Here is a 12,538-nt window from a genome sequence, read left to right as displayed (position 1 = left end):
AGGATAGGAATATAAATTAATTGTTTCTCAGGTGCCAGCTTGGCTTCAGTGCACCCATGAGTGTCAAAGTTTTGGTGTTTGAGTTTTCTTGTCCTGACATCCTGGACCCATTTCTGCTTGGGGTCAGCACAGACCTCCTTGGCCAGTTTGGGCTTGAAGCTGTGGAGGAGAGACGGCACAGTTAGATGGGGAGCCTTGAGTATTCAGGCGTGGGAGTGTAACCTACTGTATAGGAAACATGCCTGGCCCGATAGTCTGGATGATGGAGCTGCCCCAGGGATGGAGGGGGAAGAAGGGGCCTCAGGAGAAGCAGCTGCCTTTGCTGGTCCAGGGGAAGCCATCCTGGCTCCTGGATGAAGGAACTGTAGAGCTGAACCAATGACTGGACAGGACTTGGGAGGGAGAAGTCTCTTTATTTTCTTGAATTCAGTTTTCCCAACGGAAAATTTCTACGATTGGATTAGAGATGGTTTAAAGCATCTCCAACTCAGTCTGATAATAACCCTATCCACTGCCCCAGGGGAAGAAGTCAGGACCGAGGGTTGAACGTGGGTGGTTGTGGTTCACTCACATCACAGCTTCCTGGGGACACTGGCTGCTGATAATTCTTTTGTAGCTCTCCATCTTCTGGATGGGGATCTACTTATCAGTGAGTCTATAGTAGCAGGTGGTTGAATGACTAATTCCTTCTGAGTGAAACAAGAGAAAGGCTACTTAGACTGTGTTCCGGGGCTTTCTGTTTATAAAGTAGAGAACCATAGAAGGCGGAGTCAAAGAAAAGGGAAACTGCCCATCCTAAACCCAGTGATCTGCCCTTTGAAGTGTTCCTTAAACTCTCCGTCTCACTTGCATGTGCTGTGAAGTGGGGGGGCACCATCACCAGATGAGAGGAGAAGAACTGACGGCAACTCTGGGCTGACATGCTTGGAGGGGCGAATAGAATATTACAATTCCTTAGGGCAAGAAGACCTCAGGTATGGGTCCTCTATTAGGCTCCAGCCAATCTATGCCCAGTCATGAGTTCTCCTGATACCCACCGCCTCTGCAGAGCTACGTCACTGGAGTCCAGATTCTGGGTCTCCTCCTTTGCCCTCCACCATATCTGGAAATATTCTGCACACCCACTGGTACAGACCCTCTCTCTTTGATATCTTGGTCCCCAAACACTGCTGAAAGGAGCCAGGGTAGTAACTGCACTGGGATCATGTTTCCAGAGCTGGAGTTCTGGAAGGAGCTGAATTTGGTGTCCACAGCTGGAATCCCCATCCTGGCTTTGCCCAGGAGCAGCCATGCAGTCAGGCTTATTCCTTCTCCTTCTCAGACTTTTCGGATCTTGTAAAAACAGTTGTTAAAGTGAGAGTGTGGGTACCCTTCTGCTCTGAAGGCCCATCATGACCTAGAGATGGGGTGATGTGCTTCAAAGGGAAGAAGAGGGGGTTTTGCATGGCTGAGGGAGCACCTGGGTGCTGAAGGCAGCTGTTGTGAGCAGTAGACCCAGAAGGACCGCTGAGACCCCTATGTTGGGGGGTGAGGATTTCAGCTTCACCATGGCAGTTGCTGGTTTCTGAGTTGATCTCAGCCTCTCTTCCCCTCTGGTGGCTCTGCCTACATTTTATAGAGAGCACACAGGAATAGGGAGAAAGTCAGTGGGTGAGAGGCCCTCATTCTTCTGGATGAATCACAGCATGGAGTAATAAATCAGCCGAGCCATCAACCTGCCCTGAGGAAGCTGTTAGGAGATGAAAGAGAAAAGTGTGAGTTGACGCAGGCCTGTTTTCCTTCTAAGGTAAGGAGCGGTAGGGGAGGTAGGGGCTATACCCAGTCGGACCACAGGATGTGACCTCTGGCTATTATTAAGTGTCCTGCTTTTTGAAATAAAACACTTTCTGTAGAACAAGGAAGGAGGTAGGGATACCAAGGCCAAGGAGATGAAAGGAATTTCCCCATTTTCCTTTTAGGCTCCCAGGTGCAAGGCTAGGGAACATAGACCATGTATCTTAATGTAAGGAGTGTAAAAGAATTTGCAGACACGTTTTAAAACCATTGTTTTAGCTTACAGCCTTACACTGTTGGGTGTATGTTAACTGTGGGCTTGTCATCTATGGCTTCTATTATGTTGAGGTATGTTCCTCTTATACCCCTATTGTTGAAAGTTTTTATCATGAAAGGATATTGTATTTCATCAAATGCTTTTTCTGCATCTGTTGAGAAAATCGTGGTTTCTATCTTTCATTCTATTAATGTGGTGTATCACATTTATTGATTTGTGTATGTTGAACCATAGTAACGTCTCAGGGATAAATCCACTTGATCGTGGTATAAAATCCTCTTAATGTGGTCTTGAATTCAGCTTGGGATATTTTGAGGATTTTTGCATTTATATTCATCAGGAACATGGGCTGTAGGTTTCTTTTCTTGTAGTGTCTAGCTTTGATATCGGGTAACGCTGGCCTCGTAAAATTAGTTTGAGAGTGTTTCCTCCTCTTCAAATTTTTGGAAGACTGTGAATAATTGGCATTAATTCTTCTTTAAATGTTTGGTAGAATTCATCAGGGAAACCTTTTAGTCCTGGGCTTTTCTTTGTTAGAAGATTTTCGATTGCCTATTCAATCTCCTTATTATTGGTCTGTTCAGATTTTCTATTTCTTCGTGATTTGGTTTTGTTAGGTTGTAAGTTTCTAGGAATTTATCCATTACTTCTAGGTTATCTAATTTGTTGGTGTAAATTGTTCATGTAGTCCCTTATGATCTTTTGTATTTCTGTGGTATTTGTTGTAATGTCTTCTTTTTAATTTCTGATTTTATATTTATTTGAGTCTTCTATTTATTTGAGCCTTCTTTCTTCTTTTTCTTAGTTTTCTCAGTGTAACTAACTGTCAACTTTTGTTTATCTTTTAAAAAAAAAAAGACAACAGCTCTTAGTTTTGTTGATCTTTTCTGTTGTTTTTCTGGACTCAGTTTAATTTATTTCTGTTCTGATCTTTGTTATTTCCTTTCTTCTGCTAGCTTTGGGCTGAGTTTGTTCCTCTTTTTTCTAGTTTCTTAAGATGTACAGTTAGGTTGTTTACTTGAGATTTTTTTCTTCTTGATGAAGGCATTTATCACTATAAACTTCCCTCTTAGAGTGTTTTTGCTGCATCCTATAAGTTCTGGTATGTTGTTTTTCCATTTCCACTTGTTTCAAGATTTTTTTTTTGATCTCCCTTTTGATTCTTCATTGACCCATTGTTCACGAGTGTGTTGTTTCATTTTCACATTTGTGAATTTTCCAGTTTTTCTCCTGTTATTGATTTATGGTTTCATACCATTGTGTTCAGAAAAAATACTTGGCATAATTTCAATCTTTTTAAATTTGCTAAGACTTATTTTGTTATCTATAATATGATCTATCCTGGAGAATGTTTTGTGTGTGATTGAGAAGAATGTGTAGTCTGCTGCTGTTGGAGGAAATGTTTTGTATATGTCTGTCAGGTGCATTTGGTCTAAAGTGTAGTTCAAGTCTAATATTTTCTTATTGATTTTCTGTCTGGATGATCTAGCCATTATTGAAAATGAGGTATTTAAGTCCCCTACTAATATTGTTGTCTATTTCTCCCCTTAGATCTGTTAGTATTTGCTTAATATATTTAGTTGCTTCAATATTGGGTGCATATGTATTTATTATTGTTATATTCTCTTGATGAACTGACACCGTTATCCTTGTAGAATGACCTTCTTTGTTTCTTCTTACAGTTTTTGGCTTAAAGTCTATTCTGTCTGATATAAGTATAGCTACTTCTGCTCCCTTTTTGTTTCTACTTGCATCAAATATCTTTTTTCACCCCTTCACTTTGAGCCTGTGTGTGTCCTTAAAACTGAAGTGAGTCTCTTGTAGGAAGCATACAGTTGGGTCTTATCATTTTAATCCATTCAGCCACACTATGCCTTTTTTGGAGAATTTAATCCATTCACATTTAGAGTAATAGTTGGTAGGTAAGGACTTAGGACTGCCTTCTTATTGTTTTCTTAATATTTTGTAGTTCCCTTGAAACTTTCTTCCTCTCTCACTGCCTTCCTTTGTGAACTGATGCTTTTTCATAGTGGTATGCTTTGATTCCCTTTTCTTTATCTTTTACGTATCTATAGTTTTTTGCTTTGTGTTTATCATGAGGCTTACATAATACATCTTATAGATACAACAGTCTATTTTACACTGTTAACAACTTTACTTTGATTGCATACAAAAACTCTACTCATTTATCCCCCTTTTATGTTACAATTAACCTTTTTGTGTATCATGTAACCATTAACATATTATTGTAGCTATATTTATTTTTAATACTTTTTTCCTTTAACCTTTGTACTAGAGTTAAGTGTAAAATCATATTACAGTATTAGAGTATTCTGAATTTGACAATATGCGTACATTTACCAGTGTATTGTATATTTTCATATAACTAATTAATGTCCTTTCATTTCAGCTTGGAGAACTCCTTTCAGCATTTCTTGTAGGGCAGGTCTAGAGGTGATAAACTGCCTCAGTTTTTGTTTATCTGGGAAAATCTTTATCTTTTCTTCACTTCTGAAGGACAACTTTTCCAGGTAGAGTGTTCTTGGTTGGCAGCTGTTTTTTGTTTTTTTTTTTCTTTCACTATAACACCCTCCTCTCTTCTGACTACAAGGTTTTTGCTGAGAAATCCACTGACAACCTTATGGGAGTTGCTTTTTTAAGTTACAAGCTTCTTTTCTCTTGCACTTTTAAGATTCTTTGATTTTTGACTGTTTTATTACAATGTGTCTTGGAGAAGATCTCTTTGAGTTTGTTTGGGAACCTATGAACTTCATGAACTTGAATATCCAAATCTCTCTCCAGATTTGTGAAGTTCTGAGCCATTATTTCTTTAAATAAGCTTTCTGCCCCCTTCTCCCTCTCTTCTCCTTCTGGGACTCCAATAATTCACAGATTGTTTCTTTTGACGGTATTCAATAGACCACAAAGTCTTTCTTCACTCTTTTTACTTCTTTTTTCTTTGTTCTCCCCTGACTAATAATTTCAAAGGTCTTGTCTTCTATTTCACAAATTCTTCTTGGTCCATCCTGCTGTTGATGGCATCTATTGTATTTTTCATTTCATTCATTGTATCTCCAGCCATGGAATTTTTAAAAATGATTTTCTATTTTCTATCTCCTTGTTAAACTTCTTATTTTGTTTGTGTATATATTTTTTTGACTACTTTTGTTGAATTGTCTTTCTCCATGTTCTTGTAGCTCGTTGAGATTCCTTTCAAAGGATATTTAAAATTCTTTTTCAGGTAAATGATACATCTCAGTGTCTTTGGGTCACAGTTGCTGGAAGATTATTGTGATCCTTTGATGGTGTCACGTTTCCTTGACTTTTCATGTTCCTTGAAGCCTTGTGTTGCTTTGTTTGTTTTTTTGTTTTTTGCGGTACACGGGCCTCTCACCGCTGTGGCCTCTCCCGTTGCGGAGCAACAGGCTCCGGACGCACAGACTCAGCGGCCATGGCTCACGGGCACAGCCTCTCCGCGGCACGTGGGATCCTCCCGGACCGGCGCACGAACCCGTCTCCCCTGCATCGGCAGGCGGACTCTCAACCACTGCGCCACCAGGGAAGCCCTGTGTTGCTTTCTTTGAATCTGAAGTAGCAGTCACTCCCTCCGGTCTTCACTGAGTGACTTCAGGAGAGAAATACCTCCTGTCAGCCCTGCTAGGGATTTTGAGGTTCTCTCAGAACTTCTAAAAATATGCTTGCTCCATGCTTTAAGCTCCCATTTGTGGCAGAATTCTTTAACTTGCATGCCTTCTCTCAAGCCTGCCAAGTGCTTGGCAGCCTCCTTTGCTTTCTCAAGGGCGGGGCTCAAGCCCAAGTAGATCTCTCCGTGAGGCACAGATTCAGGCCGGCTTTCTGCACGTGCTCTCTAGCTGTCTGCCAAAGCTCGCTCTTGCCATTGTTGGGAACACTCAGAGGGAGCCAGCCACAGGTTGGGTGTGTGTGTATGTGTGAGGCTCATGGAGTGCCGGGGTGCCCGTGGGCCACTTAGGGGGATCTGTAGCTGAGATCTTGCAGGCTTCTCGGAGTCTGTAATGCAATTACTAGGATCTGCATCCTTCTAATGCCTCCCCAAAGTTCTATCTGCTGCTCTCCCAGCCTCTTCCTGGCCCCTAGTCATGTATGTAGTTTGGAATCAAGACTCTGTGAGGAGCAGGAAAAAAATGGGTCTCTGGGGCAGTGTCCACATAGCTGGGGAGCTGGGGAAGTTCACACACACAATCTCACTCCCCGCCCCCCAACGTCTCAGGAGAAAGCACAGCAGCCCAGAATGTCCTTCTTGGCACTGAGCTGTACCACTTTGGGGGAGGGGTAATGCAGGTGACGTGAAACTGGTCCTGTTACGCTCTCCAACGCATCCAAACTTGATTTTCTTGCTCCAACTGTGTGGTGTGCTGGAACTTCTCCACTAGAAACCCGGACTTCCACAAAGGCGCTCTCATCTGTAGGTAATTAGCTAAGACACTGCTCTCCAGGGGCTTCCAAACCACAGACAGGAGGGGCTGGTGCCAATTCATGGACTACTGCCGATTTCACAGCTAGGACTTCGATCTATATGCTTTTGACCTGATGAATGGGTGGCAAGACTCCTCCCAGGTCCCGTGGCATACAGTGCTTGATCCCACAGCTCCAAAAAGGCACTTTTGTTCATGGACAGCTGAAAACTTGTTGTTGATGGGGAGATATGAGCAAGGGACATCTTATTTGGTCATCTTACTGACTTCATTCTTCTTTCCATTACTTTTTAAATTTTTTTGTGCTCCATAGTTTCTAGTGTACCATTTTATTTCCTCTTCTCTTTTATTTTTTTGCGGTAGGTGGGCCTCTCACTGTTGTGGCCTCTCCCGTTGCGGAGCACAGGCTCCAGACACGCAGGCTCAGCGGCCATGGCTCACGGGCCCAGCCGCTCCGCGGCATGTGGGATCTTCCCAGACCGGGGCACGAACCCGTGTCCCCTGCATCGGCAGGGAGACTCTCAACCACTGCACCTCCAGGGAAACCCTCCTCTTCTCTTTTATCGTATATTTTTGAGTTATTTTCTTCGTGGGCACTATGAGGATTACTGCTATTATTGTAATTTGTAACAATCTAGTTCAGGTTAATACCATCTTAATTTCAATTGTATATGTGAACTTTGATCCTATATAGCTCTCCTGCTATATGCAGGGAAGATGAATGAAGAATCACAGAATCTGGCTGATGCCTATCACCTGCCCCTTCTCTCTCTCTCTCTCTCTCTCTCTGGCTTATTTCTTTTGCCCCAGTCTCTTATTCACCATTATCAGGTGTGTGGAGAGAAGGTGGAAAGGGTGGTGGGGGCAGAGAAAAAAAAAGCTGCTATGAATGGAGGAGGGGGCCAGGAACTAAGGGATGCAGAAAGCCTCTAGAAATTGGAAAAGGTAAGAAAACTGATTCTCCCATAGAGTCTCCAGAAGGAGTGCAGCCCTACAAACCCATTTTAAACATCTCCAGAACTTTAAGATAATATATTTGTATTGTTTTAAGGCATTAAGTTTATGATAATTTGTTACAGTGGCAATAAGGAATGAATACAGATTTTGGTACCGGGAAGTGGGGTGCTGCTATTACAAATACTAAAACATGTAGAAGTGACTTTAGAATGGGGCAATGAGAAGAGGCTGGAAGAATTTTGAGCATAGGAAAAGCCTAGCTTTCCCAGAACAGACTGTTGGCAGTGACAGGATATGAATACACTTGGCATTCCCTCCTAAAACAGGGCCTCTTGCCAGTGCTATGTGCTCAGAGATTCGTCATGCAAGGAGCAAGGAATCCCACGCTTAGCTGGAACAACAGCAACAACAAAAATGGATTCAAGGTTTCCTGAAAGTGAGTAGATATGTGTTGCAAAGGAAATGTGAGTAGATAATTTTGGGGACTTGAGCACACGCATTGCCCCGCCCCTAAGCCTCCCTTCTTTCCAGACCCTCCACTTCAAATCAGCCTGGCATTAGAGGGTCTGATGCTCAGTAAGCTGTATGGTGATGCCCCATTTGCTTGCACTTCATTCTGTTTTTGCCTCCTGGCATCCACTGCAATTTGAGCGGTCAGGGCTGAGGATTGGAGGAGTGAAGGACGGGCAGGGGGTACTGTTGGGCCTGGCACGAGGGTCAGTGAGTTCCATTAACAGCTGCTAGTGAATTGTCTGCTGACCGATGTACAGGGCACTTTGGGAGTGTTCCTTGGAGTTTTGATGGAATCCCTCAGCCAGAATCAGGGACTCCGGATGGGCTCAGGAATCTGGAAGCAGAATACCTTCTCTTCCTCTTCAGCTCTAGGTGGTAGAAATGAAAGTTTTCCAAAAGACATACACCCAGATCCCAAAACCTAGGGTCTGCTGGGTTCCTACATGTAATACAATATCATCCCCATTTTATTGATGGAGACTCAGAATACTCAACCTGCCCTAGGTAACAGAGTGAGTCAGTGCCAGTTCCGGGATTAGAACCTAAGTGTCCTTCTGCCAACCAGGGTTCTCCCCTACTGCCAAAGGCACTGCCTGATCTAGCTTGATACAGCAACCCTCTCCCCACCAGAGTGGCCTTGGTATCTGCAAACTCACCATGCAGAATTTATTCATAGGGCAAGATATTTGCTTTCCTTAGTGGAGGAGCTGTCTGGGTCTAGGTGGGTCAAATGCCTCACAGGTAGGTCAAAAGCCACGCAAAGGACTAGACAACTTAGGTGGACATTCTGGAAAAAGAGGCCTATCCATCTAAAATATGATCTCAGACTCCTGGGGTTGGGATTAGGAGACAGTGATGGAGAAAAGTGCATTCTGGTTTCTGGGAAAGCTGACCCCTTAGAATGTAGGTTGTAGAAGGAGCTTCCTCTGTATCTTAAGTCACAGGTCTTCTCCTCCATCTACGATATCCAGCATTTCACTTTGCCCAGCTAATTTTTCTCCGATGTTACCTCTTATACTCCATATTCAGACACTCATAATCTCTTGCCTGGACCATGGCAGTAGCCTCTTCCTTGTCCCTACTTGTCCAGGTCTGCAGGAAGCCAGTAAGTTACAGTTACTGAAACTCATCTATGAACCTCTGAACATGGACATGTCCTTCCTCACTGGCCCAAACATTTCCAACATCTCCTGTTAACCTATGAGGCTGAGTATTAACTTTCCACCTTGACATTTATAACCCTTTACTCGGGACTTCCCTGGTGGCGCAGTGGTTAAGAATTCGTCTGCCAATGCTGGGAACAAGGATTCGAGCCCTGGTGCAGGAAGATCCCACATGCCACGGAGCAACTAAGCCTGTGAGGAGCAACTAAGGCCGTGTGCCACAACTACTGAGACTGCGCTCTAGAGCCTGCGAGCCACAACTACTGAGACCTCATGTCACAACTACTGAAGCCTGCATGCCTAGAGCCTGTGCTCCGCAACAAGAGACGCCACCGCAATAAGAAGCCTGCACACTGCAATGAAGGGTAGCCCCCGCTCACTGCAACTAGAGAAGGCACGTGCACAGCAACGGAGACCCAATGCAGCCAAAATATAAATAAATAAATAAAACCCTCTACTCAACCTTCCTTCCTAATCTTCCCCGTCACTTGACACAGACATGGAGCCCAATTCTCATCTAATTGGTTCTCTCCCTCTTTGATGGACATGTCATCATCATTTTTACCTCTAGATATTTGGTCCCACTCTTCTCCTTTTGTTTTCTTTTTTCTTTTTTCTTTTTCTGTTTTCTTTTTTCTTTTTTGGCCATGCCAAAAGTGGCTTGTGGGATTTTAGTTTCCTGATCAGGGATTGAAACTTGGCCCTCGGCAGTGAGATCACAGAATCCTAAGCACTGGGCTGCCAGGGAATTCCCTCTCCTTTTCTTAATGATCTTGTAATTTGTCTAGAAAAATCTCATACATTCATCAAAGATAAGTTCAAGTCATATATTCTTTTTTTTTTTTGTGGTACATGGGCCTCTCACTGTTGTGGTCTCTCCCATTGTGGAGCACAGGCTCCGGATGCACAGGCTCAGTGGCCATGGCTCACGGGCCCAGCCGCTCAGCGGCATGTGGGATCCTCCCGGACCGGGGCACGAACCCGTATCCCCTGCATCGGCAGGCGGACTCTCAACCACTGCGCCACCAGGGAAGCCCTATACTCAGCTTTTTAATTTCCTTCAAGAAAATGTCAAAAGACAGGTTTTGTACAAAAATATATATATTTTGTTCAATAGTTACATAATATACATTTCCACAATAGCACTTTCAGCAATGACTTAGAATGTAAAACAAAAAGTTTTTTCATTAATCATCCTTGCAAGCACCCTCCCGCCATCCCAGGGATAGAATTGGGATTCACAGAGGAAAGCAATTTGCCCAAGTCTCCATTTAAAAAAAGAAACAAAACACTAGTAGTCATGGAAGATAAACTTAAAACATCAATAACTTAAATAAGATTAATATTACTTAAGGCATCATGTTTCACATCAATAAAGTTCACACTCTTTAAAATTATAATAAGATAACATCATAGGGCAGTTAGGGAAAGCCAGAAGAAAACAAACTGTCTTCAGATTCTCGGGTTGTGGAGGGAGTGCTCAAGGCTTTGGAGTTTGCCTTTTGTTGTCCAGATGTCTCATGGAGTCCTGGACCCACTTCTGCTTGGGGTCTGCACAGATGTCCTTGCCCAGTATGGTCTTGAAGCTGTGGAGAAGAGAGGGGACGGTTAGATGGAGTTCCGTTGAGATTTCAGCATATGAATGCAGCCTATTTACCCCAAGACGCTGCCATGGGAACTTGAGGAGGAAAGCAGGTGGAAGAAGGGAGCCCAGGGCAAGTCAGTCCTGTAGATGGCACAGTTAAAGCCATCCTGATTTCAGGCTAAAGAAACTGGGATGGTCTGAATAAGCACCCAGATGGAGAGTGTTGTTAGGAGTAACTTTTTCCCTTGTGGCTGCAGTTTTTCCATTGGGCACCTTTGGATATTGGATTAGGTCATGTAACTCTCTGACTTTACATTTGTGAGCCATGCCCCTAGTGCCCCGAGGAAGAACTGGACCACGGAGGCCTGAAGTGTTAAACTCACATCACAGCTTCTTTGGGGCACTTGCTGCTGGTGACTCTTCTATAGCTCATCAGCCTCTGATTCGAGATCTTCTTATTGGCGAATGTATAACAGCAGGTGACTGGGGAGTTAATTGCATCTGGAAATAGAACCACAAAGAAAAAGCACTTTAGGATGGACTAGGTTCTTTCTGATCTCAATCAGAGCAGAAAAGAGGAGTAAGGAGAAGACAAAAGGGAGTCACGAGTGGAGGTAGAACCGCTTAAATCCCAATACTTCTGCCTATGCTAGAATAGCATACAAACTCAGTTTCCTATGCTCTAAAATGGGTATACAGCATCGATAATGAACTGAGGGAAGGGAGCTCTGTTAAAACTAAATAACTTAAAAAAAAACTAAATAACTTTTGGAAGTGCTCTTAGGAGGAGCTAATAATCCAAGTTATCAGGGCCAGGGACACAGCTGTGGGTCCCCTTTAGGCTCCAAGTAATCGATGCTTGGTTGTGAGTTTCCCTGGTACCCACTGCCTCTGCAAAACTGAGTCTCTGGAGTCCAGATTCCAGGTCTCCTCCTCTGCTCTCCACAGTATCTGGAAATACCCTGCCAGAGAACCCCCTCTCTTTATATCCCAGTCCCCAAATTTTGCTGAAAGGAGCCAGGGCAGTAACTGCTCTGGGTTCAGGCTTCCAGAGCTGGAGTCCTGGAAGGAGCTGGATTTGGGGTCTGCAGCTGGAATTCTCATCCAGGCTCTGCCCAAGGGAAGCTCTGTGATCAAGCTCACTCCTATGCCTCTCTGACTTTCCTGATCTTGTAGTTAAAGCGAGAGTGTGGGTACCCTTCTGCTCTGATGGCCCATCATAACCCAGGGATGGGGTGATGTGCTTCAAAGGGAAAGAGACAGGGGGCTTACCTGGCTGAGCGAGCACCTGGGTGCTGAAGGCGGCTGTTGTGAGCAGCAGACACAGGAGGGCTGCGGACACCTTCATGTTGGAGGGAGAGGATTCAAGATTCAGCGTGGGAGCTGCTCGTTTCTGGATTGGTCTCAGCCTCTCTGCTCCTGCAGTGGCTTTGCCTGCCTTTTATTGAAAACCAAGAGGGTGGAGCAATGGGAGAGAGGTTGGCCCAGGGCAGCATCATCCTCAATGAATGACGAAGTGGAATCTTGAAAGTGCTGAGCAAGTGAAGCACCCGAAGACATTTCCAGGAAGTAGGAGAGAGAAGTGGTAGGTCAGGACTGGACACCTTTTCCATTCGAAGCTGAGATAAAAAGAAATGGGAGGAGCAGGGTACAGTTATATCCCGAGAGACCACAGACATAAACCAAACGGTTTATTCTTAAGGATTCTGCTTTGTCCGAAGTGAAAACTGCAGAAAGGAAAGGAAGCAAGAGAAAGAGAGGTCACAAGGATGATGAAAGCATCTCTGAGCTTAACCCTGGTTTAACCCTGGTCCAC

General features: G+C 44.0%; 1 protein-coding gene across 1 annotated transcript; it reads right to left on the bottom strand.

The window, feature by feature from the left end:
* Nucleotides 1-5,695: 5,695 nt before the first annotated feature.
* On the bottom strand, nt 5,696-12,154 carry LOC111185731 (C-C motif chemokine 2). Its single transcript, XM_022595577.3, has 3 exons — nt 11,995-12,154; nt 11,106-11,223; nt 5,696-10,723 (listed from the first exon to the last, which is right to left on the bottom strand). Exons 1-3 carry the CDS (start codon nt 12,068-12,070, stop codon nt 10,618-10,620), a joined length of 300 nt encoding a protein of 99 aa, XP_022451285.1. The 5' UTR covers nt 12,071-12,154; the 3' UTR covers nt 5,696-10,617.
* Between the last annotated feature and the right edge of the window lie 384 nt (nt 12,155-12,538).

This window comes from Delphinapterus leucas, chromosome 19, assembly GCF_059928025.1.
Source record: "Delphinapterus leucas isolate spDelLeu-1000000601 "Yukka" chromosome 19, BTC_Dleu_Yukka2, whole genome shotgun sequence".
Taxonomy (NCBI): domain Eukaryota; kingdom Metazoa; phylum Chordata; class Mammalia; order Artiodactyla; family Monodontidae; genus Delphinapterus; species Delphinapterus leucas.
Note: the sequence above shows the minus strand (reverse complement) of the source record. Positions and strands in the feature narration are given on the sequence as shown.